This window comes from Boleophthalmus pectinirostris, unplaced genomic scaffold (assembly GCF_026225935.1).
Source record: "Boleophthalmus pectinirostris isolate CB_2022bp ecotype Guang Dong unplaced genomic scaffold, ASM2622593v1 HiC_scaffold_8, whole genome shotgun sequence".
In the NCBI taxonomy this organism is placed as follows: domain Eukaryota; kingdom Metazoa; phylum Chordata; class Actinopteri; order Gobiiformes; family Gobiidae; genus Boleophthalmus; species Boleophthalmus pectinirostris.
Window position 1 is genome coordinate 808945 of NW_026571515.1, and position 22733 is coordinate 831677.

The 22733-nt window shown below is 44.3% G+C and overlaps 1 protein-coding gene across 1 annotated transcript in view; it reads right to left on the reverse strand.

Moving 5' to 3' along the window:
- The window catches only part of usp19 (ubiquitin specific peptidase 19), a 50130-nt gene that overhangs the window by 20136 nt on the left and 7261 nt on the right, over window positions 1–22733 (reverse strand). The window contains 15 exon segments of the mRNA XM_055166462.1: window positions 307–417; window positions 536–646; window positions 1206–1364; window positions 2516–2649; window positions 3510–3699; window positions 5160–5383; window positions 7294–7409; window positions 8853–8924; window positions 9734–9890; window positions 10655–10871; window positions 14690–14948; window positions 14950–15347; window positions 15610–15746; window positions 17488–17616; window positions 21829–21978. Coding sequence (XP_055022437.1) covers window positions 307–417; window positions 536–646; window positions 1206–1364; window positions 2516–2649; window positions 3510–3699; window positions 5160–5383; window positions 7294–7409; window positions 8853–8924; window positions 9734–9890; window positions 10655–10871; window positions 14690–14948; window positions 14950–15347; window positions 15610–15746; window positions 17488–17616; window positions 21829–21978 — 2564 coding nt within the window.

Sequence of the window (22733 nt, forward strand, 5' to 3'; positions counted from 1 at the left end):
GTTTTATCATTTGGAGGAGAGACTTGTGCGCCGTTGGGTGCACGAAGTTGTTGCGTTTGATTTGATTTACGTAACTTATTATCTGAGCCTCCGGTCTCTTATTTGTTTGAACAGTTTATTTGTGATGAAGTTATTTTGCGTTAGCTCCAGAAGTCAGTTTTAAATACATTTTTCTCTGGTCAAAGACACTTTTTTATTTTTAGTCTGCCTCCTATTTCGACCACATCGGGCCACACACACTATAAACTCTATGTGTGAATGTTTGTGTGTGTGTCAGAGTGTGCGTGAGTGTGTATGTGTCTTTACCTTGACAGGTTTTTTATGAGGCTCTTTGGCGAAGTAGAAAACAGAAAGCACCTTCTGTTTCTGAGGCAACGGCACCGGCAGGTACAGGAAGGGGTCAAAGGTTATGGACACCTGAGGAAGAGGAAGAAGAGGAGGAGGAGGAGGAAGAAGAAGAAGAGGAGGAGGAGGAGTGTTACATCTTAATCTGAACGTTTTTTTTTTTTTCTCTGTTTCGTTGAGAGTCACTGACCTTGGAGCAGGTGGGACACACGAGTTTGGACTTAAACTGTCCCTGAAACAAATCCACGATGAAAGAGTCGTTCCTCATTTTGTGTCTCTGCCACGCCTCCTCCGCCACCACCTGCAACAACACAACAACACACAACTGTAACACAACAACACAACACACAACACAACACGCCTCCTCCGCCACCACCTGCAACAACACAACAACACACAACTGTAACACAACAACACAACACACAACACAACACGCCTCCTCCGCCACCACCTACAACAACACAACAACAAAATGAACACAACTAAACAACCACGTAACACCACAACATGAGGGATTCACACGTGTCTGATTTGAGATTTCGTTGAATTAGTCAAAGGTTTGATGAAAAACTCTGACCTGAGCACAAGAACATTTCAGCTACATGTTTATGCTGTTTTAATGATTTATTTATTTATTTATTCACTTGTTGCCTTCAGGATGAATAAAGTTTCTATCCAACACTGAAATAAAACAAAAAAACAAACAAAACACATCGACACAAAAAGCCCTTGAGCCAAACTGATACGACTGAAAGTGTGGAAAGATTTCAGCTCACATAAGTGTTTTCTCCTCCGATTTATCCGTTCTTTTGTTTTCCTTTCTGAGGTCAGAGGTCAGAGGGTCAGAGGTCAGTTCTCACCTCGTCCAGGCGTCCGTCCGAGTCCACGGTCTCGGTGTACGGTTTGTTCTGGATCCGGTTCAGATCCTCGTGGAGTCCGTCCAACAGGAACGCCATGAACTCCTGAGCGTCGTGCTGCGCGTAACCCGTGAACTGACTCGCTTTGCTCGCCACGATCGCCTGCACACGGCACACAGGTCAGAGGTCAGGGGTCAACACAGGACAACAGAGGTCAGGGGTCAGAAGAGAGGGATCTTTTTTCTTTATATATATATATTTTCATCTTATTTATTATTTTTAATGACATAGCAAATAAATTACCAGACCAAAAAAAGCCATATCAAAACAATATCCAAAGACACATTGCAACTTAGTGTAATAAATAAACCAAGACAAAAATAATGGAGCAAATCCTGTAGATATTATGCATACTGTAAAATAGAAAACTTAAATACAGTGAAAACGTTTGGAAGATTTGATAGCTTTTTTGTGGTCTATTTTGTTCAATATATTTATTTATTTATTATTATTATTATTTTTTTAATTTATTTATTTATTTATTAATCAATGCTGGCAATACAAAATATCTTATGTCAACAATGCAAATGTATGACTGAGCATGTACATTTCATTTCATTTTTTTTTTTTACAATAATAATAAAATAAATAAAATAAAACTATAAAACAAATACACACAATACAATGTTAATACAAGAAAATACAATGCAAGAGGTCTTATGCATCTGACTGCGTCAAATCATTTATTATAACGGCTTGTTTAGATTTAATGTGATGTAAGGATCTAAAAACTAAACTGCGAACAAATGTTCAACTGTTTCTATTTCATTGTTACAAAATGTGCAGGTTTTGGACTCCATATTAAAAAGTTTTTTCAAGAATTCATTACAGGGGTAAATATCATTTAAAATTTTAAAGTGAGTTTCTTTGGCTTTAGGGGAGATTGGAAATGAGAGATAATTTGTTCTAATTTTTTAATGCTATTGACTGGAAAGTCTTTAAGTACATGAGTTCTTTTTAATGGGAGAGGACACAGTTTGTTAGTAATAATGTTCCTTATTACTTTATTTGAGCAGTTTTTGTCTTTAAATTCAAATTCATCTATGGTGAGTAAAGGGAATTGTGGTGTAATTTTATCATATCTCAACATGCCACCAACTAGATTTAATAATTCTAATGGAATCGCTTTGATGACTGTATTATATTGCCGTTTTGAGCATTGTAAATCATATTTCTTCATAAGATTATCAGAGTCCATAAGATACAGTGTTATATAATCTTGATACTTAGTGAGTGTGATGTGGAGGTGGTACCTTGAGTTTTGACGGTTGGAAGGCGTGGTGCGTCCCCTTCCACAGCGCTCGGAGCAGGACGGCGAACCCGATGGCGAGACGTCCCCCCGTCCCCAGAGGATTATTACAGTTTATCTCCGACTCAAACGCTCGGTCTGGAAACAAACAACAACATTTATGCTCCTTTTTGTACAATAAACCCGAGTGCAGAACGTTTAAGATCAGTCTCGCTGCAGGAGGAACAGAAGTCACATGATGCATTGTTCTTATGTGGTGCTTTTTATGACCCTCCAGTGTGAGAAGAAAATTCAGTTTGTCGACTGGATAAAAGTTTAGTTTGGCTGAAGATGTTTCTCAGTTCATCCAAGATGCTTTTTCAGTTCTGTCAGACTCTGGTGACTCTTCCTTACATCTGCAGGAGGAGCTAACTACACTGAAACTCCTCTGGAACTAACACACACTTGTTTACAGTTTGTTTGTTAGTTGGGTCTGTTGACCTGTACAGGGTGTGGGTCTAATGAACAGAACAATTCATGGTCATAATGGAGCTTCCACACCTCTGGTCCTGACCTGACTCCACCTGTTCTTCTTGTTTGTTTTGTTGGAGGTTTGAGGATGGACGTGTAAACAGGAGACAGATGGAGTCTGAGTCCATTTCTGTTTAGAGAAGGATTCTCTTTGTTAATAAAAATGGTTTCTTTCACTCTCCTCTCAAACCAAGAGATGAACATCAGACTGAGGTCCTGTGTTGTTCTCTCGTCTGTGTTGGTTCTTGTGAAGTGTCTGTTTAGTTTCTCCAGTGTAGTGTTCACTGTAGTCTTCACTTCACTGAATGGAGTAGAGCACATTGTTTTGTTTGTGGCTCGGTGTTTTGTCCTTTGGTTTGTCACTCACGACACTCCGGTGTGTGAAGATGTGAGTGTAAATGTGTAAATTTGTCAGGAGTATTGGACTGTACAGTAAAAGTCCCCCCCGTGGTGTTACAGTAAAAGTAATCCCCCCCCCGTGGTGTTACCGTGAAAGTAGTCCCTGAGCTCTCTGGTGTTGGACAGACTCTGGATGACGCTGTTCATGAAGCAGGTGTTGCCGAGGTTGACGAGTCCAGTGAATCCGGGCAGACAGACCTTCCTCTCCTCCTCTTCCTCTCGAGCCTCGCTGACGGCCGGAGCGTGGGACATGGGCTGGACCATGCACGTGGGCTTGGGCTAAACACAACAGACTCAGGTCAACTCTGGAACTGAGCGCAGGAGACTTTACCATTTGATCTGAATGTGTTTTCTTATTTTAAAGAGAGTTGGTTCAAACATGGACACCAGGCTTTATAATCCGTGTGTCATTCATTCATTTGTTTTTCAATATAAAACCAAAAATAAGAAAACGAAAAAACAACAGTTTTCTTCGTTATTTGTCTCCAAAACCAAAATGAAAAAAAGGATAACGATTCATTTTTTCAGTTTTTGATTTTGTGTTTAAATGATGAATGGAAAAAACAGATAACGGCCGTTTCCCGTTTACGTAACTTCAGTGACTGCGATGCCGAACTTTTGCACCGCGTACGGACTGAACCAGGACTGAACCAGGACTGATCCAGAACTGATCCAGGTCCAGGACCAGAGCAGACTCCGAGCTTTGACTCCAAGCCTCTGCAGGGTCCGAGCCCCAGCTTCGAGTTGCGGCCCTGCCGTGGGCTCTGATGGACCGTGACTGATGGACCAGACTGGAGACCGTGACCTCCAGTCTGGTCCCAGTCTGATCCCAGTCTGGTCCCAGTCTGGTCCCGGCCTGATGGTGCTTTCACACAGACAGTAGTTGGTACGCACCAAACGGTCCAAACGGACAGCAGGTCCAAACAATCTATTCCAACCACCGGGAGCAGCTCCGGTTCTGTCCGGGCTCAGATGAGCTGGAGCAGGGAGTGATGTCAGGAGCCTCGGCCTGAGAAGTGCTTTAACCGGGGAAGAACCAAACGGAGGACAAATGGTCAAAAACCAACCAAACTGGATTCACGCTTTTGTCCAGATGCTGCACCACCTCAGAACCAGCCGTGGTTCTTGAGCGCGGAGGACTGGAGCAGCCCGTCCGAACCTGTAGTCCACAGAACATTCTCGTTTTACCCGCACGGAACCAGCGCAAAGAGGAACCACTCGGACCGCTGGTCTCGGTCTCAGTCCCACTCTGGTCCTGGTCTGGTCCCGGTCTCAGTCCCGGTCTGGTCCTGGTCTGGTCCCGGTCTGGTCCCGGTCTCAGTCCCCGGTCTGGTTCCAGTCTAGTCCTGGACCTGGATCAGTCCTGGTTCAGTCCGTAATGCAGTGCAAACGGCATCGCAGTCACGGAACTCACATAAACGGGAAACGGCCGTTATCTGTTTGTTCCATTTTTCATTTAAACACAAAATCAAAAACTGAAAAAATGAATCGTTATCTGTTTTTTCATTTTGGTTTTAGAGACAAATAATGAAGAAAACTGTTGTTTTTTCATTTTCTTATTTTTGGTTTTATATTGAAAAACGAATGAAGGAATGATACACAGATTCTTTATGTGTGTGTATGAAATGTGTTTGTTCTTCATGTGCTCGTCTGTTTTCTTCAGTGTGTGTAAGGTGTGTGTGATGTGAAGAGTGTTGATATCTTCATTAGTAGATGTTCTATCTGTGTGTTCTCCTCACCGTGGTGACCGGCTGCTCGCTCTTCAGGGACACGTGTTCGGAGCGAGGAGCCACAGAGTCCAGGCCGCTCTCCTCCACTCGCGCCGGAGCTTTGGGGGTTTTGGGTTTGTCTTCGACCCCGCGGGGAGGCTCCTCTGAGGGGGGCAGGCTGTGCTGGCTGCTGCCCGGCTGACTCTTCTCCAAACACGCAGGACCAGAGGGCACAGCCACCTTTGCACCCCCCACTGCACCTTCAACAGGGGACACACATGCCTGTGCTTAGAAAACACAGGAGCATTTCACCGAAAACACACAGAGGAACTACACCAGGTCTGAGTTCATCTGAAACAACCTGAACCCCAAAACACAGCAAATATATAAATATTAGGGACGGGCATTCGACGAAATTTTCTTAATCGATCGTCGGAAGAATTAACGATCGATTATCGATTAATCATTAACGTTTTTATATTAAAGTGATCATCATTATTATTACTATCTGCACTAATCTGCATAAATAAATTCAACTTTACGACATATAAACATAACGACTCTAGATCCACATCAGCTGTTTGACATTATAATGTGTTTAATTCAGTTTTGTTCAAATCTCACAGAAACAAAACTTAAAACCACATCACTAATTTACATAAACTAAGTGAAGATAAAACTCCAGCTCTTGTGTCGCTGATGTGGTTCAACTTGTGTTGGATTAAAAGACATGACTCAGGTGAATACAGGTCAGTGTGACCAGATTTGTGTTTGTCAAAACCAGGACAGCGTACGGGGGGAGGGGGGCGGGGCCTCGTCATCCACATTGAGCGACTCTCACCTGGAAAAACTTTTTCCCACTGGACACAGAAACATATGTGCTGCTTTATCCACTGTGCACATGGACTCACACTTGTCCCAACGCAACGGAAAGTGTGGAATTTCTTCTACAAATCCTGGTTAAATCCACATTTGTGCTTCGGTTCGTTACAGACTGACCCACTGTTTGTGTCTCGCTCCTTCTGATGCAGAGACACATGTACACACCTGTTTGGTCACGACACACAAACATACATTCAGTTTGTCCATTAAAATTAACGTAATAGATGAAATTCTTAATGATCAATTATTGATTAATCGATTAATCATGCCCAGCCCTAATAAATATACGACCCTTTAACCTTCAGACCAAAACTATGTGAGTGAAGAAGCTTCTTAAAGTGACTACTTGGGGTAGAAAAACTCTGCAGCTGATCATTATTTGGTTAAAGAACATTTTGTAAAGCAGCCGAGTCTGTATCCAAATATAAAATGCTTTTATTCAAAATTCAACTCATCCTTGTGAAGAAGTGGGAGCAGTGACTGTAGTTTCAGCTCTCCAACTGCTGCTGTTGTGTCCTTAGGCAATACACTTAACTCACTGTGCCTAGAATGAACAGGACGTGTGATGGAAGGAAGCCTCAAGTTCATCTTTAGTGTTTTCATCAGTTAGGAGGCTGGAGATCCCAGTTTGGTAACATCAGGTGAAATAAGGTTTCAGCAGTGGCTCTAAAGACCCCACAGTGACCCCGGCGTGACCCCAGTGTGACCCCCAGTGTGACCCCCAGTGTGACCCCCAGTGTGACCCCGTGTGACCCCGTGTGACCCCAGTGTGACCCCCAGTGTGACCCCCAGTGTGACCCCGTGTGACCCCCAGTGTGACCCCAGTGTGACCCCCAGTGTGACCCCCAGGTGACCCCGGCGTGACCCCCAGCGTGACCCCCAGCGTGACCCCCAGTGTGACCCCCGGTGTGACCCCCGTGTGACCCCCGGTGTGACCCCCAGTGTGACCCCCAGTGTGATCCCCGGTGTGATCCCCAGTGTGACCCCGGTGTGACCCCGGTGTGACCCCGTGTGACCCCCAGTGTGACCCCGTGTGACCCCGGTGACCCCAGTGTGACCCCGTGTGACCCCGTGTGACCCCGGTGTGACCCCCAGTGTGACCCCAGTGTGACCCCAGTGTGACCCCAGTGTGACCCCCAGTGTGACCCCAGTGTGACCCCCAGTGTGACCCCCGGTGTGACCCCGGTGTGACCCCCAGTGTGACCCCCGGTGTGACCCCGGTGTGACCCCGGTGTGACCCCGGTGTGACCCCGGTGTGGTCAGCAGGAGCGTAGCAGCAGACCTTGTGTGGTGGGAGCCTCCAGTCCTCCCCAGCGCTGACTGTGTCTCTTCTTCAGAGCGATGTCCAGACGAGACGGAGTGAACGAGTACGTGCACTGCTCCGGCTCGATCAGGTTCCTGCACAAACGCACCAGGGAAACAAATTAACCTACAATTTACCTCTGTGGGGCATTAAAGAGGAGTATTTACCTCTGTGGGGCATTAAAGAGGAGTATTTACCTCTGTGGGGCATTAAAGAGGAGTATTTACCTCTGTGGGGCATTAAAGAGGAGTATTTACCTCTGTGGGGCATTAAAGAGGAGTATTTACCTCTGTGGGGCATTAAAGAGGAGTATTTACCTCTGTGGGGCATTAAAGAGGAGTATTTACCTCTGTGGGGTTTTAACTGTAACATATTTAAATCAGCATGTTCATGCTGTTGTTTTGAAAATGTTATATTTTAACAAAAAACAACATGTTCACATGTTTTATAAGTTTTGTTTTTGTCGCTCTGAGTCTCCCCTCCCTTTGCTCCCTGCACTAAGTCCCTCCCCCTTCAGAGTGTCACACTAATGAAACTCCTGCACAAACATCAGGTTTGTCCAGTGTCTGTTCAGTTTTGTGTCGTGTTTTGTGTTTTATTTATTTATTTAACCAGGAAAAAGTCTCATTGAGATTAAAAATCTCTTTTTCAAGAGCGTCCTGAACAAGAGGCCACAAAACAGTTTCAAAACATATAAAAACAAACATACAAAACATTCAGTAACACAGAACACTCAACACAAATTTAAAGATCATTAAAACAATGACACCCAGAGGATTCCAGATCTCTGTTTTTTAAAATCTGTTTAAAAGAGTCTAAGGAGACCAGCTCCTTTAACTTCAGATCATTTTGTAAAAAGTTTCATGCCGAAGGAGCATAAAACTGAAAAGCTTCTTGCCAAACTCAGACTTCACTCTGGGAACTGACAATAAAAACAAATCGTGTGATCGCAGACTGTTGGCCCCAGAACTTTTCTGAACTACATACTTATGCAGATAAGACGGGAGCAGACCAAGAAAACATTTATAGACCATCAGATACAAGTGTCTGAGCCTCCGTGTGGCTCGGGAAGTCCAGCCCACATGTGCAGACAGAACACAGAGGTGTGTGAGCTCTGAGACCAGTGAGAAACCACAGAGCTCCAGGGTGAAGTGTGTCCAGAGTCACAGACTCTGAGCAGAAGCGTTCATATAAACCACATCACCACAGTCCAACAGCCACATAAATGTGACTTCTACAAGTCTCTTCCGAGCCTCAAATGAAAGACAGGGCCTAATCCTACAAAAGAAGCCTAATTTCACTCTCAGTTTTTGAGATAATTGCTGTAAGTGAAATGTGAGTGAAAGTTTTTATGGAGGTTTGTCATGTGGGAGCATGGGGCGGAGCCTCGTACAGACTCGTACTGTTAACCGTAAGGGAGAGATCACTAGATTACTCAGACATGCATGCCTGACTGTAGAACCTCTTCAGACAGGTTTGTGATGAAGAGTTTGCAGAACAGCAGCACTTTAACCCCACGTCCTGAGCTCCTGTCGTACCTGAGTTTGACCTGCCACCTGAACACGGTGTTGGGGCCACAGCCCGAGTGAAGACGCAGGAAGTTTGAGTCACTGAAAAAGAAAAAAAAACAGAACAAACATCGACATCAGGAAGAGACACAACTACAGAAGGATCTTTTATTCTGTCACATGCTCTGAGCAGGCCTGTAACGATAACACATTTTGCTGGACGATTAATTGACCAAGAATTAATTGCGATAAACAATAATATTGACATTTTGAGACCAATTTCAACTAATATAATGACCATGGAATAAAAATGCAAATACATCCTCTACGCGCGCATCCGCTCTGCTGATAAACACGGCGCCTGTTGGTTCAAGCGTCATTCACTTGTTAAACGAGAAGAGTCAGAGAGCGACAGAAGCGTCTAACATTTAGTCTCTTTGAGAGGGAGAAAGAGCGAGAGAGAGCGAGGAAAACAAACAAGCTGCAAATAGAATTTATCGTGGCTGGAAAAGTTATCGAGCTTGTTGAAAGTTATTGTACGATTAATTGATTTATTGATCGTTACAGGCCTAGCTCTGAGTATGGATTATTCAGGTCATAATCCTCCCTCCTCCTCTCTCCTTTCTCCTCCTCTCTCCTCCCTCCCTCCTCCCTCCCTCCCTCCTCCTCCCTCCTCCTCCCTCCCTCCCTCCCTCCTCCTCCCTCCTCTCCCTCCTCCTCTCCCTCCTCCCTCCCTCCCTCCCTCCTCCCTTCCTCCTCCCTCCCTCCTCCTCCCTCCCTCCCTCCTCCCTCCCTCCTCCTCCTCCTCCTCCTCCTCCTCCCTCCCTCCCTTCCTCCCTCCCTCCTCCTCCCTCCTCCTCCTCCCTCCCTCCCTCCCTCCCTCCCTCCCTCCTCCCTCCTCGGAGTATTACCTGGTCTGAAAGATGAGGGTGAAGTCTTGTTCTCTGAAGATGACCCTGGCAGACTCTCGGCACACTCCTTTAACGTAAACGTTCACCACCATCAGGTCGGTGCCTTTCTCGTACGAGTCGTTCTTCACCAGCTGCAGCGTCACCATCTGCTCCGGCGCTGAAACACCACAGGGGGCGCCGTTTACTCCAGAGTTCACATAAACACTGGTAGAAACTAGGGGTGTGCAAAAATATTGAAATATCGATATATCGTATCGTTTAATGTAATGATACAGTATTGATATCGTGGGCTGCTGTATCGATATATCACATATTGAGTATTTTTGGTGTATTTTACTAAATTATTTTGTTACAGAGCTACAGTTTTGTTGTTTAGTAGAAGGAAACTCATTCACACAGTAAAAAGGTTCGTTAAAATGAAAATTAAGAACATTTGACTTTATTTGAGTCGACTCCACCGGTGGAATAAGTGTTTTTCTAAATTCAATTTCATTTCTTCTTTTAAGGGTTGGTGTTTTTCTTTTTTTAAGTGTAGCAAGTTGTATTTTCATATTTTAAGAACAAAAAATCGTATTCCTCTGACAGATCATTTAACTTGTCAAGTGGAATTTACTCAAATCATGATCAAACTTTCTTAATTCAGGTCATCTTAACTTGGCTAGATTTAATTTTTTGCAGTGCACGCGACACATTTGACATTTTCACAGTTTTGAGGATTAAAATGTTTTTGTTTCATATGAACTTTGCACAAAAAGAAGTGGTTTAACAAAGACTTTTAGTATCACAGACATGATTTAGCCTTTATTTTTATTGAATGGTATCGAATCAATTTGAAATACATCGTATCATGGCCTATGTATCGAGGTATGTATCGTATCGGCAACTTCTTAATGATACCAGCCCTGGTAGAGACGCTGGTACCTTCTTGTCGGAGCGCGTCAGCCGGGGGCTCCTCCTTTTTGCACTGGTCGCTCTTCTCCTCCTCCTCCTCGCCGTCTCCTCTGTCCTGTGTGACCTCTGACCCCTGCTCTCTGTCGGGCCCCTGCTGCTCGGCGCCGAGAGCTTCCGTTTGCACGTCGCCCCCTGGAGGTGACGGGGAGGTCCTCATCTCCAGGTCCTGGTTTGGAGCGTCTGATCCCTGTGAACACAAACACAGAAAAGTCCAAACGGTTTATTTCTAGAGGTGGGTTTAGGTTTTTGCCAAACGCTTCAGGCTCCTGGAAACGTGCTCGTTAAATCCATTTAGAATTTTGCTCGAGTTTTCAGACTAACTTAAACATTGTACGGAGGATTTTAATTAAAACAATTGTAGGAGCTTCATAAAATACATATGTTTGGTGCCATATGAAAGGGCTTTTTCTGGTCTTTCAAACAAAAATGATTCAAATTTTTTTTATCACTACCCACATGCCAGAAATGACATGTGAAAATCGGACCATGTTACATTTTCTTGTTTTTAACAGGAGCCTCAGACATAAAGTATTTGAAATGTTCAACATTTGGAGATTTCTTTTAACAGTCCTAGTACAAATCTTGATTCTCAAAAAAATTTAAGGGTCTCCGACACCAAGTTTTATCATTTTTAAGTTCATATAAAATGACAATGAGTTGAGAAACCAAACTTTCGATAGATGTTATTTGAACACAAAGTAGAGAAGAAGTCTACAAAATTTCAGTCCTGTATGTGTGATACTTACGGAGATATCGACCTTTGAAAACGGCCAAGAAAAAATGTTGCGATTTTGGGCCTGTCAATGGACACATTCTCCCCTCACTAAATGAGCTCCAAGTTGAAAACTATTGATTGAAAATCACTAAAATTTCACAGAGTTGGTACATGAGAGTTTGGGACCAGCTGGTAAGTTTTTCAAAATTTTTTAAAAACATGATGCGTGAGATTTTCTGGAAATTTGATGAGATGGCGTGGAATGACCCCAATGAAAGTTTAAAATACCATTACAGAGACGGAGCAGCTTTGGAATTATGATGACCAAAAAAAAAAAAAAAAAAAAAGAATGAAAATCTATCAACTGTGGATGTGTTGCGGCCAGATAAACATCAGCCAATAGAAAACGACGCTCCCTCATTTTCTATTGGCTGTTAGGTTGTCAATCAAACTCTCTGACTCTCCTTATTAAGCCATTGATGTTCATTTTGTCTTCTTATAGACTTTAACTTCTTGGGTTCTTTTTAAAGACAATGCAGTAAAGTGTATTTACCTTGTTGACATGTTTCGGCTGCTGCATCTTCAGAACTGTCACCGGTGTTGGTGGTGACGTGTCGTATATCAGCTGTTGTTACTTCCTGTAGGCGTGGTCAGACCTGATGGACCTGGCAGGTCGCTCAGACTGACCACGCCTCCCGTCGCCCGGTGTCTCTGGAGGAGGGTGTCCCAGGTGTGTGAAAGGAGGAACGCTCCGCCGACGGGGCTCGGGTCATTGGATCGGAAAACAACAAGTTCAAACGCTGGATCAAGGAGGCCATTGAAATCAGGAAACGAGGCACGGAGCATTAACCGTGATGACGGAGCTGATATACGACACGTCACCACCAACACCAGGGACAGTTCTGAAGATGCAGCAGCCGAAACATGTCAACAAGGTAAATACACTTTACTGCATTGTCTTTAAAAAGAACCCAAGAAGTTAAAATCTCTGACTCTCCATCGCGGATTTCGTGGTTTATGCAGCGGTTCTTTGAGGCTTTTTCTAACTGTCGCTTCCTCGCAATTCTCACAAACTTTGTTGCGATGGCTGACGAGAATCCACGACCAGTTCGCCGCAAAAGAAAGTCGGTTTTTGAGGTCGCTGAAAGAAGATGAGAAAAGGAGCGAAGACAAACTGAGGTGATTCTTGGAGATCTCTTCCAGCGATGGCGCGAATGACGCAGACGAAGGGTCTAAAAACTGACACGTCGGTCGATAAATTATTTCTAGACAGGAAACTTAAACAGTAATTCTGAACGAGCACTGGATGTAAACAAGCGTGATTTCTAGAGTAAAGAGGCGGGAGGAGGAGGTGTTTCTACTGATGGAGCTGTGGAGGAGGAAGGTGGAGTCACGTACGCACAACATTTGAAAAAGGACTGTCGCTGTATTTTACTTCCCTTAAAAAATCCTCTGTACAACCTTTAAAACTTAGTTTGCAGTGTTTGTTCTTGTGTCACTGTGTCTCCATGGAAACTGCTGAAGATTCTGCCACACACATACATGCAGAACATACAGGGGGTGATACTCTGAGGTACAGGCCTCGACGACCGTAGTGTAGCGCTGTGAGGTGCATGGGTCACACACAGGGTAAATATCGCCCTCTGCAGGTCCCTCCACACACTACAGCCTCTGATCCAAACACTTTCACCTCAGACTGAACTAGGACTGCGCAAAAATACTGAAATATCCATATATCGTATCCATATATCGTATGATACTGTGTCGATATCATGAGCTGTTGTATCGATATATATTGCCAAGAGTATCTGTATTGAAATTATTTTGTGTAAGAGCTACAGTTGTGTTGACAGATTTGTTTTTGAGTAAAATGGGTGATTTTCACTTTGCACAAACTCAGTGGACTTTTAGTATCACAGCCACGATTTAACTTTAGTTTTTCACTGAACTGTATCGAATCGATTTGAAATGTATCAAATCGAAAGTGCACTGTATCGAAAAACATATCGTGGCCTATGCAAATCAGTTGGTAGAGCGTTCGTCCACTGATCTGAAGACTCACGGTTCCAATCCCACTCAACATCACAATATCGTTGTCAGATGCAATGACCCACAGGTTGACTGGTGCAATTCCAGCTCCCACAGATGAATGCTGTCGTTGTGTCCTTGGGCAAGACACTTAGCCCACCTGTATGAATGTGTGTGGTTCCTTGTTGTAAAGCGGTTTGAGAGCTATAGAAAAATGTGACCATGTATCGAGGTGAGTATCGTATCAGAAACTCGTTAATAGGGCTGGGCATTCGATGAAATTTTCTTAATCGATCGTTGGAAGAATTAACGATCGATTATCGATTAATCATTAACGTTTTTATATTAAAGTGATCATCATTATTATTATTATCTGCACTAATCTGCATAAATAAATTCAACTTTACGACATATAAACATAACGACTCTAGATCCACATCAGCTGTTTGACATTATAATGTGTTTAATTCAGTTTTGTTCAAATCTCACAGAAACAAAACTTAAAACCACATCACTAATTTACATAAACTAAGTGAAGATAAAACTCCAGCTCTTGTGTCGCTGATGTGGTTCAACTTGTGTTGGATTAAAAGACATGACTCAGGTGAATACAGGTCAGTGTGACCAGATTTGTGTTTGTCAAAACCAGGACAGCGTACGGGGGGAGGGGGGCGGGGCCTCGTCATCCACATTGAGCGACTCTCACCTGGAAAAACTTTTTCCCACTGGACACAGAAACATATGTGCTGCTTTATCCACTGTGCACATGGACTCACACTTGTCCCAACGCAACGGAAAGTGTGGAATTTCTTCTACAAATCCTGGTTAAATCCACATTTGTGCTTCGGTTCGTTACAGACTGACCCACTGTTTGTGTCTCGCTCCTTCTGATGCAGAGACACATGTACACACCTGTTTGGTCACGACACACAAACATACATTCAGTTTGTCGATAAAAATTTATGTTATCGATGAAATTCTTAATGATCAATTATCGATTAATCGAATAATCATGCCCATCCCTACTCGTTAACGATACTCAGCTCAAGACTGAACCTCCTGAGGTCGGCACAACACTGTTTAAAATTGTAATAAAGCTCCAGATGGAAGATTTAAAGTGAAGAGGACGAGAGAAACAAACAACAGACGCTGCAGTGAAGAAACAAACGATAAAACCAGACAATAAAAGAATTGAGTCCGAGTTGAGTCTGAGGACGTGACTAAGATGATCTGTGGAGTTCAGCTACAGCAGTGACACTGACCTGAGTGCTGCTGTGGGAGGAGTCTTCAGGCAGAGCCGCGTGTTCCTCCTGCATGTGCGTGCTCCGTCCAGCGGGCAGGTGCGGTGGCAGGTGCGGTGGCAGGTGCGGCGGCAGGTGCGGCGGCAGGTGCGGCGGGGGGGCAGGGGCCTCTGTGGATTCCATTGACCCTGTGAGCTGCTCTGACACAGTCTTATTATCAGTGTTCGTCCTGCTGGTCTCTGTGGAGTCTGCTCTGGGCTGAGGGACACGTTTACGGTCAGACCGACTGCTGCTCCTCTGCTCCCCGGGGCGGCTCTGGTTCTGTTGGGTCTGGTTGGGTCTGGTTCTGTTGGGTCTGGTTCTGTTGGGTCTGGTTCTGTTGGGTCTGGTTCTGTTGGGTCTGGTTGGGAGGAGGAGATAAGGACTGGACTTTAGCCTGAGACACTTTATTCTTCTCTGAGGGGCCAGTGGACTCAGGCTTCTTCAGAACACCGGTCTGGTTCTGTTGGGTCTGGTTCTGTTGGGTCTGGTTCTGTTGGGTCTGGTTCTGTTTGGTCTGGTTCTGTTGGGTCTGGTTGAGGGAAGTAGAGGAGGACTGGACTTTGGCCTGGGAGACTTTGTTCTTCTCTGAGGGCCCAGTGGACTCAGGCTTGTGCAGGGCCTCCTTCTTTTTATTGGACTGAAACATCAACAGAGAACAGATGTCAGTGTAGGTTCTAGAGCAGATGTTTGGTGTCCTGGTGCAGATGTTGGGTGTTCTGGTGCAGATGTTGGGTGTTCTGGTGCAGATGTTGGGTGTTCTGGTGCAGATGTTGGGTGTTCTGGTGCAGATGTTGGGTGTTGCAGATGTTCTGGTGCAGATGTTTGGTGTTCTGGTGCAGATGTTTGGTGTTCTGATGTTCTGGTGCAGATGTTTGGTGTTCTAGAGCAGATGTTTGTACCATGAGTGAGGGCCAGATGTGGAAGGGGATCTTCTTGTGCAGGACGAGGTGCAGGAGTCCGGTCTTCTCTTTGTACTGGACTCTGCTGCACGAAGCTTCAATCTCCTCCTGCAGGAGGCAGCTCCACTCACGCCCATCTGAAACACAACAGGACAGAGTGACACAAGGAACCAAGGACATAAGGGTATAAGGACACAAGGACGCAAGGACATAAGGACATAAGGGTGCAAGGACGCAAGGACACAAGGACACAAAGACGCAAGGACACAAGAACATCAGGGCGCAAGGACACAAGCCCGCAAGGACACAAGGACATAAGGGCGCAAGGACACAAGGACGCAAGGACATAAGGGCGCAAGGACAAGGACATAAGGGCACAAGGACACAAAGACATAAGGGCGCAAGGATGCAAGGACGCAAGGACATAAGGGCGCAAGGATGCAAGGACGCAAGCACACAAGGACACAATTGCACAAGGGCACAAGGACAGAAGGGCACGAGGGCACAAGGACAAGAGGGCACAAGGACACCAAGGACACAAGGGCACAGGGCACAGGGACAGGTGTAGTAAGATTGTATTGCACTAATGTAACCAGGGTAAAGTTCAATTCCCTTATCCAGATCCAACCCAGGTTTTCCCCTCTCCACATGATTTGTCACCACCCATCACACCGCCCATTTCACCAATTATCCAATCACACATCCCCAGTCAGAGTATATAAGGTCCTGACTTCTCTCTCCTCAGTTGTGTGGGAGAGGAGCCAGGGGACAGAGCTTGAAGGTCAGTACATCTACACTGTTTCATTTCAAATTCTCATGTTCCCATTTTTTAACTTCACCATTCACATCTTTTAGAACCAGACCCGTTATGCAACATTGTCACGTGTGCTTTCAATACACTAAAACACTACTGAACTGGTAAGTTAGAAGTGAACACTATTTATTGATTTATTTAATGGCTTTTTGTTGTTGTGGCTTTGTATGCTAGTGCTAATGCTAGAGCTAGCATGCTAATGCTAAGGTCAGCCATTTTGTCAGGGCCCTATGTCTTGCTTTATGTAGCATATGTCCATGTTAGCTTAGCATTAGCATGCTAACAGCTAGCATGCTAATGCTAACATGTACTCCACATGATTAGTTGTATCTTGTAACTGATTCACTTATGAACTCTTGTAATGTTAATGTCAATGCTAATGCTAACTGTAAATATGTTCTAAGAGGCCTTTTGTTAATGTGCACACAGGCCTGGTGCCCAAACTTGGGTTCAAATTGATGGCGAGCTAGGAACTGTCCTTTTGAGAGCTTCAGTCTGGTAGGAGGCTAATCGCCTGTCGTCTGTCTCCACCTACTCCAGCTGCCTCCACTACATAACCATTCAATCAACCGCGCTTTATGGACATCATACAACCTCAAATAATAATACTGGACTTTAAAGTAGTTTGGACTCTGTTTACACCCTGGGCAACCAGACCCAGTTCGCAAGGACATTTAACTGAATTGTTTGATTTTTGTTGCTGCAGCTGTTGTATATTTTCTTGTCACTTTCTTCCTGTATAATACACTTTATTAATTGTCAACTAATCCCATGTCTCAATTTACTGCCCCTGCCCTCCAGTAGCCTTACTTAGAATCTTCTGATCATTCAACTTTGTGTTATGACTATTATGTGTAATTAGCAGTTATTACACGGTCATAACACAGCTACTACATGGTTATTACAGTTACAATCATTACACATTCGTTACACTTTTATTACCTAATTAATAAGCAAACACTTGTTACACTAAGGTTAGGGTTCAGTTGCAGTACAGTTGAAGTATAATTGTAGTAAACATGTTGTACATGTGTGGTGTAGTACAGTACAGGTGTGGTACTGACCGGGGAAGCTGACGAGAGCGTGTGTGTCGCTGAAGCTGCTGCTCACGTCGTCGGCGCTCTGGACTCCGTCTCCACAACGAAGACGCACAATCACATCACTGGCATTCTGCTTCCAGTCCACAAACACATCTGCAACAACAACAACACAACAGGTCAGTCACAAACACATCTATAAATATTTATAAAGTTTTGTCATAACTGTACAGAAACGACCACATTATTTTAGATTTTTTAAACTATGTAATAAACAGGTTTTGGTTAATGTAAGTTTTTTCTTCTTCTTCCAGCTCCTTTTCGAGAAATGTTTTTTTCTGTTGTTTATAGTGTGTATGTAGTGTGTGTACGATTATTATTTGTCTCTTGGCACAAACTCAAAAAAGCTAAGAAAAAATTGAATCTTATCAGTCAAAATCTCCATGGAAACAAAACCACCGGGTTAAACGCTGCAGGGATATGAGGAGAAAGGAAGACTAATCTAGAACTTACAAAGCTCGTTACAATCAGAAAGAAATCCAAAACAAACATACAACAGCAGATCTCCACGTCAAACAAACACACACACACACACAGAGCACAGTGTTTAAACAGGCTGCACCATCAGGAATCATGTCGGAGCGAGGCCGCAGGTTCGTCTGTGAAAAGTCTGCGTGAGGAAATAAAGTGACGTCCTCATGGTGAAGAGCTCCGAGTAAAATCACAGTAAACTCCACTGGACTCAGCTCCTCTCAGACTGAACGCCTGAAAGGTCAGAGAAAACGATCCTCTGCAGCTGGTCCCGAACACACACACACAAACACACACACAGACACACACAGAGACACACACAGGACATACACTTCAAAATAATGCCGTGCGTTCAGCTCTCACAGACTCGACACAGAGGAGATTGTGTTTGTGGTTTGTTTGGGATTTTAAACATGTTTTAGTTGCCTCTGTTTTCATATTTCACACATTATTATAACTCAAAAAACTTAAAAAAAAAAGAACTGTTTGGGAAAGTGACCTTCACACAATAAACTTGTGTTTGCCGCCCTCTGCTGGTCACAGTGGAGCTTAACCAACCACGCAAATATTCTGTGTAAGATTTTGATTTCAATTTTTAAATTTGTCTTCAAGTTACAAAAACACTGGACAAAATCTCCCATGAGTTTGTGGTTTCTCCAGGTTCAGGTGTGATCGTCTTTAAAACTGTAAGAGTTTGTTTAAATCTTTTAATGTCGGGACTTTCTGAGGGGAGGAGAGACTCAGGACTGTCTTCAGTAAAAATCGTGTTTATTTGAGTGGATTGGAGCAGATGAGCTGTTCATTTTGTTTATTTACAGTTTAATTTTGTGACTAAACATTGATCCAAATAATAAATCTTCTGGGATTTGAATCAGATGTGTTTCTTGGATGATGAGTTTGTAAATATTCTGTTTTTTGAAAAAGTGAAAAATGAATTTGAAATGTTTTTCTTGGTTCCAAAGAGGCTTCAGTGTTTCTGGATTTAATTATTAGTTACAAACATTTCTGCACATTTAGTCAGAGCTTCTGTTCTGTTCTTAGTCGTCTGTTTAGTTTTTTTCTGTGCAGTAATTCTGTTGAGGAAAACTATGAGGAAATAGGCCTGAGTATCGGTGACACATAAACGAGTCATTGAAAGGTGAGACCAGCTGAGGAGGGACGAGCAGGAAACGAGACACGCCTCTCCACACTCTGACTGCACAAACGCTCAGCAGACACACGGGCCACAAAAGCACAGGAGGAGGTTTACAGGGAGGAGACAGAGCAGAGGTAAAGTTACACTAAAGACCAGAACAAAGGTCAGACTCAGAGGAAGAAACACACAAGCGTCACACGTCTGATCTGAAACTCATCTGTGTCAAAGTCCTCAGAGCTCAGAGACGATCATGTCTGGATCACAGAGAAACCGCTCATCTCCACCTCCACATACACATTATTATGATTATTATTATTATTATTATTAATATTATTAATTTCAGCAGGATGTGAGTTTGCATAAGTTGTCTTATTTGAGTATTTTACATGTTTTATGAGTTTTTCTTCTTGCTCTGAGGACACTCAACTAAACAGATGGATACAGAATTGTGAAAACTCCAGACTTGGACAAAATGCTTTAAACAGACGAGACCTGAGCCCTTTGGTCGACTCTGACTGGACTTTAAACATCATTAGAATTACAAAATAAACATTCTATAATTTTATCTCACACATGGACTAAAGTTGCACTACTTTTATTTTAGGAGTATTTTTTATGACATTTTTTGTTGGGCAGCTTCACTTTTTCATAAACTCTTCTCAGTCTGAGCAGCTCGTCAGAATAATGTTATTTACTGTTTTTATAAAGATATACATTTAATATTCTGCAGAACTGAGTTAAACATTTTGGCCTCCACAATATTTTCTGTTTCTGGAAAAAATAATCCCCTCCCCGATAAAGACCTGCATATAAACCCTGTTTGTGAAAAGCAAAACTAAACGTGTATAACAATCTAAGGTCCTCAGATACACTTCTGAGTCCGACTTTTACCAGAAACACTGATAAATAATAAATGTGATGTGTTTATGACGGTGGATGTTAAGCTGTGGTGACATCATCTGTTTCCTGCAGTGACACAGCGGCGCTCACTGTTTGTGTTTAACACAGGAGACTGTGGACGCTCCTCAGTCGAAAATAAACTGGACTTTATATTTGTACAACAGAAAGTGACTTTGTTACTCTGTGTGATCTTATTTATCATAGATTATTAACTTAAAAAGAGACGGCGCTGGTAAAAAATAACAGTAACATTTATGATCCACAAACTGAATGAAATGATTCAAATTTTAATAATTTGTGCCACTATAATCTGAACAAAATCTATGAGAAACACTCCACACTCAGGCTTCGTTTACATGCTGAGGGTCTGAACAGAAAACACAAAAATGGCGTCGCGTCTTCACTTTTTATTCTGTGTTTAGACGAGTGTTTTCGGAAGGAAATCTGCTGCACACGGTGACGCAAAAGTGTGTGGAATTGGACTGTGTGTGTCAGGGCACTCGGTGATGCTGTGACACTATCACACAACACATGTTTGTTTGTGTGTCCTGTATGTGACATAAACTCGTACACAACCTGAGCACATGTGACCAGAGTTTTGCGTCTTGGTCAGTGTAGACGGAAACACTACGGTGGAGCCTGTTCAACTTTTACAGTCTGGAGGTGGTTTCAGATTTTTGCATTTTTAATCTCCAAAAACACCGTCACGTCTAAACGAAAGACACTTCACATCAAATATTTTGTCGTTTTTACCCCCAAGTGTTTCTCCTGTAAACAGACCCTAATGCTCAAACTCTCACACCCCCTGGTGGTGGACAGTACAGTGTGGCCCCCTGGTGGTGGACAGTACAGTGTGACGCCCCCTGGTGGTGGACAGTACAGTGTGTCGCCCCCTGGTGGTGGACAGTACAGTGTGACGCCCCCTGGTGTGTGGACAGTACAGTGTGACGCCCCCTGGTGGTGGACAGTACAGTGTGACAGCCCCCTGGTGGACAGTACAGTGTGACGCCCCCTGGTGGTGGACAGTACAGTGTGCGCCCCTGGTGGTGGACAGTACAGTGTGTCGCCCCCTGGTGGTGGACAGTACAGTGTGACGCCCCCTGGTGGTGGACAGTACAGTGTAGTGCCCCCTGGTGGTGGACAGTACAGTGTGGCGCCCCTGGTGGTGGACAGTACAGTGTGACGCCCCCTGGTGGTGGACAGTACAGTGTGTCGCCCCTGGTGGTGGACAGTACAGTGTGACGCCCCCTGGTGGTGGACAGTACAGTGTGACGCCCCCTGGTGGTGGACAGTACAGTGTGACGCCCCCTGGTGGTGGACAGTACAGTGTGACGCCCCCTGGTGGTGGACAGTACAGTGTGACGCCCCCTGGTGGTGGACCCCCCTGGTGTGGACAGTACAGTGTGACGCCCCTGGTGGTGGACAGTACAGGTGTGCCCCTGGTGGTGGACAGTGTGACCCCCTGGTGGACAGTACAGTGTGACGCCCCCTGGTGGTGGACAGTACAGTGTAGTGCCCCCTGGTGGTGGACAGTACAGTGTGTCGCCCCTGGTGGTGGACAGTACAGTGTGACGCCCCCTGGTGGTGGACAGTACAGTGTGTGCCCCCTGGTGGTGGACAGTACAGTGTGTGCCCCCTGGTGGTGGACAGTACAGTGTGTCGCCCCTGGTGGTGGACAGTACAGTGTGACGCCCCCTGGTGGTGGACAGTACAGTGTGACGCCCCCTGGTGGTGGACAGTACAGTGTGTCGCCCCCTGGTGGTGGACAGTACAGTGTGTCGCCCCCTGGTGGTGGACAGTACCTTTCTTGACCTCTGCGATGACCCGCTCGGTGGCTGTGGCTCTCTTGGCCTCTCGACTTTCTTGGTTCACTCGATCTTTCTGTTTCTTTTTGCTGGAGCTGTGGTCCAGGGGCCCGGCTCTGTGCTGGGCCCGACCTCCTCCACTGCCCCCTGCAGGACAAACAACAGCACAGCAACTCAGACGGAGAAGAAAATATAAAGTGAAAAGAAAAGAAACGTGAAAAGATGAACAAACTAGGGACGGGCATTCGATGAAATTTTCTTAATCGATCGTTGGAAGAATTAACAAACGATTATCAATTAATCATGAACGTTTTTATATTAAAATGATCATCATTATTATTATTATTATCTGCACTAATCTGCATAAATAAATTCAACTTTACGACATATAAACATAACGACTCTAGATCCACATCAGCTGTTTGACATTATAATGTGTTTAATTCAGTTTTGTTCAAATCTCACAGAAACAAAACTTAAAACCACATCACTAATTTACATAAACTAAGTGAAGATAAAACTCCAGCTCTTGTGTCGCTGATGTGGTTCAACTTGTGTTGGATTAAAAGACATGACTCAGGTGAATACAGGTCAGTGTGACCAGATTTGTGTTTGTCAAAACCAGGACAGCGTACGGGGGGAGGGGGGCGGGGCCTCGTCATCCACATTGAGCGACTCTCACCTGGAAAAACTTTTTCCCACTGGACACAGAAACATATGTGCTGCTTTATCCACTGTGCACATGGACTCACACTTGTCCCAACGCAACGGAAAGTGTGGAATTTCTTCTACAAATCCTGGTTAAATCCACATTTGTGCTTCGGTTCGTTACAGACTGACCCACTGTTTGTGTCTCGCTCCTTCTGATGCAGAGACACATGTACACACCTGTTTGGTCACGA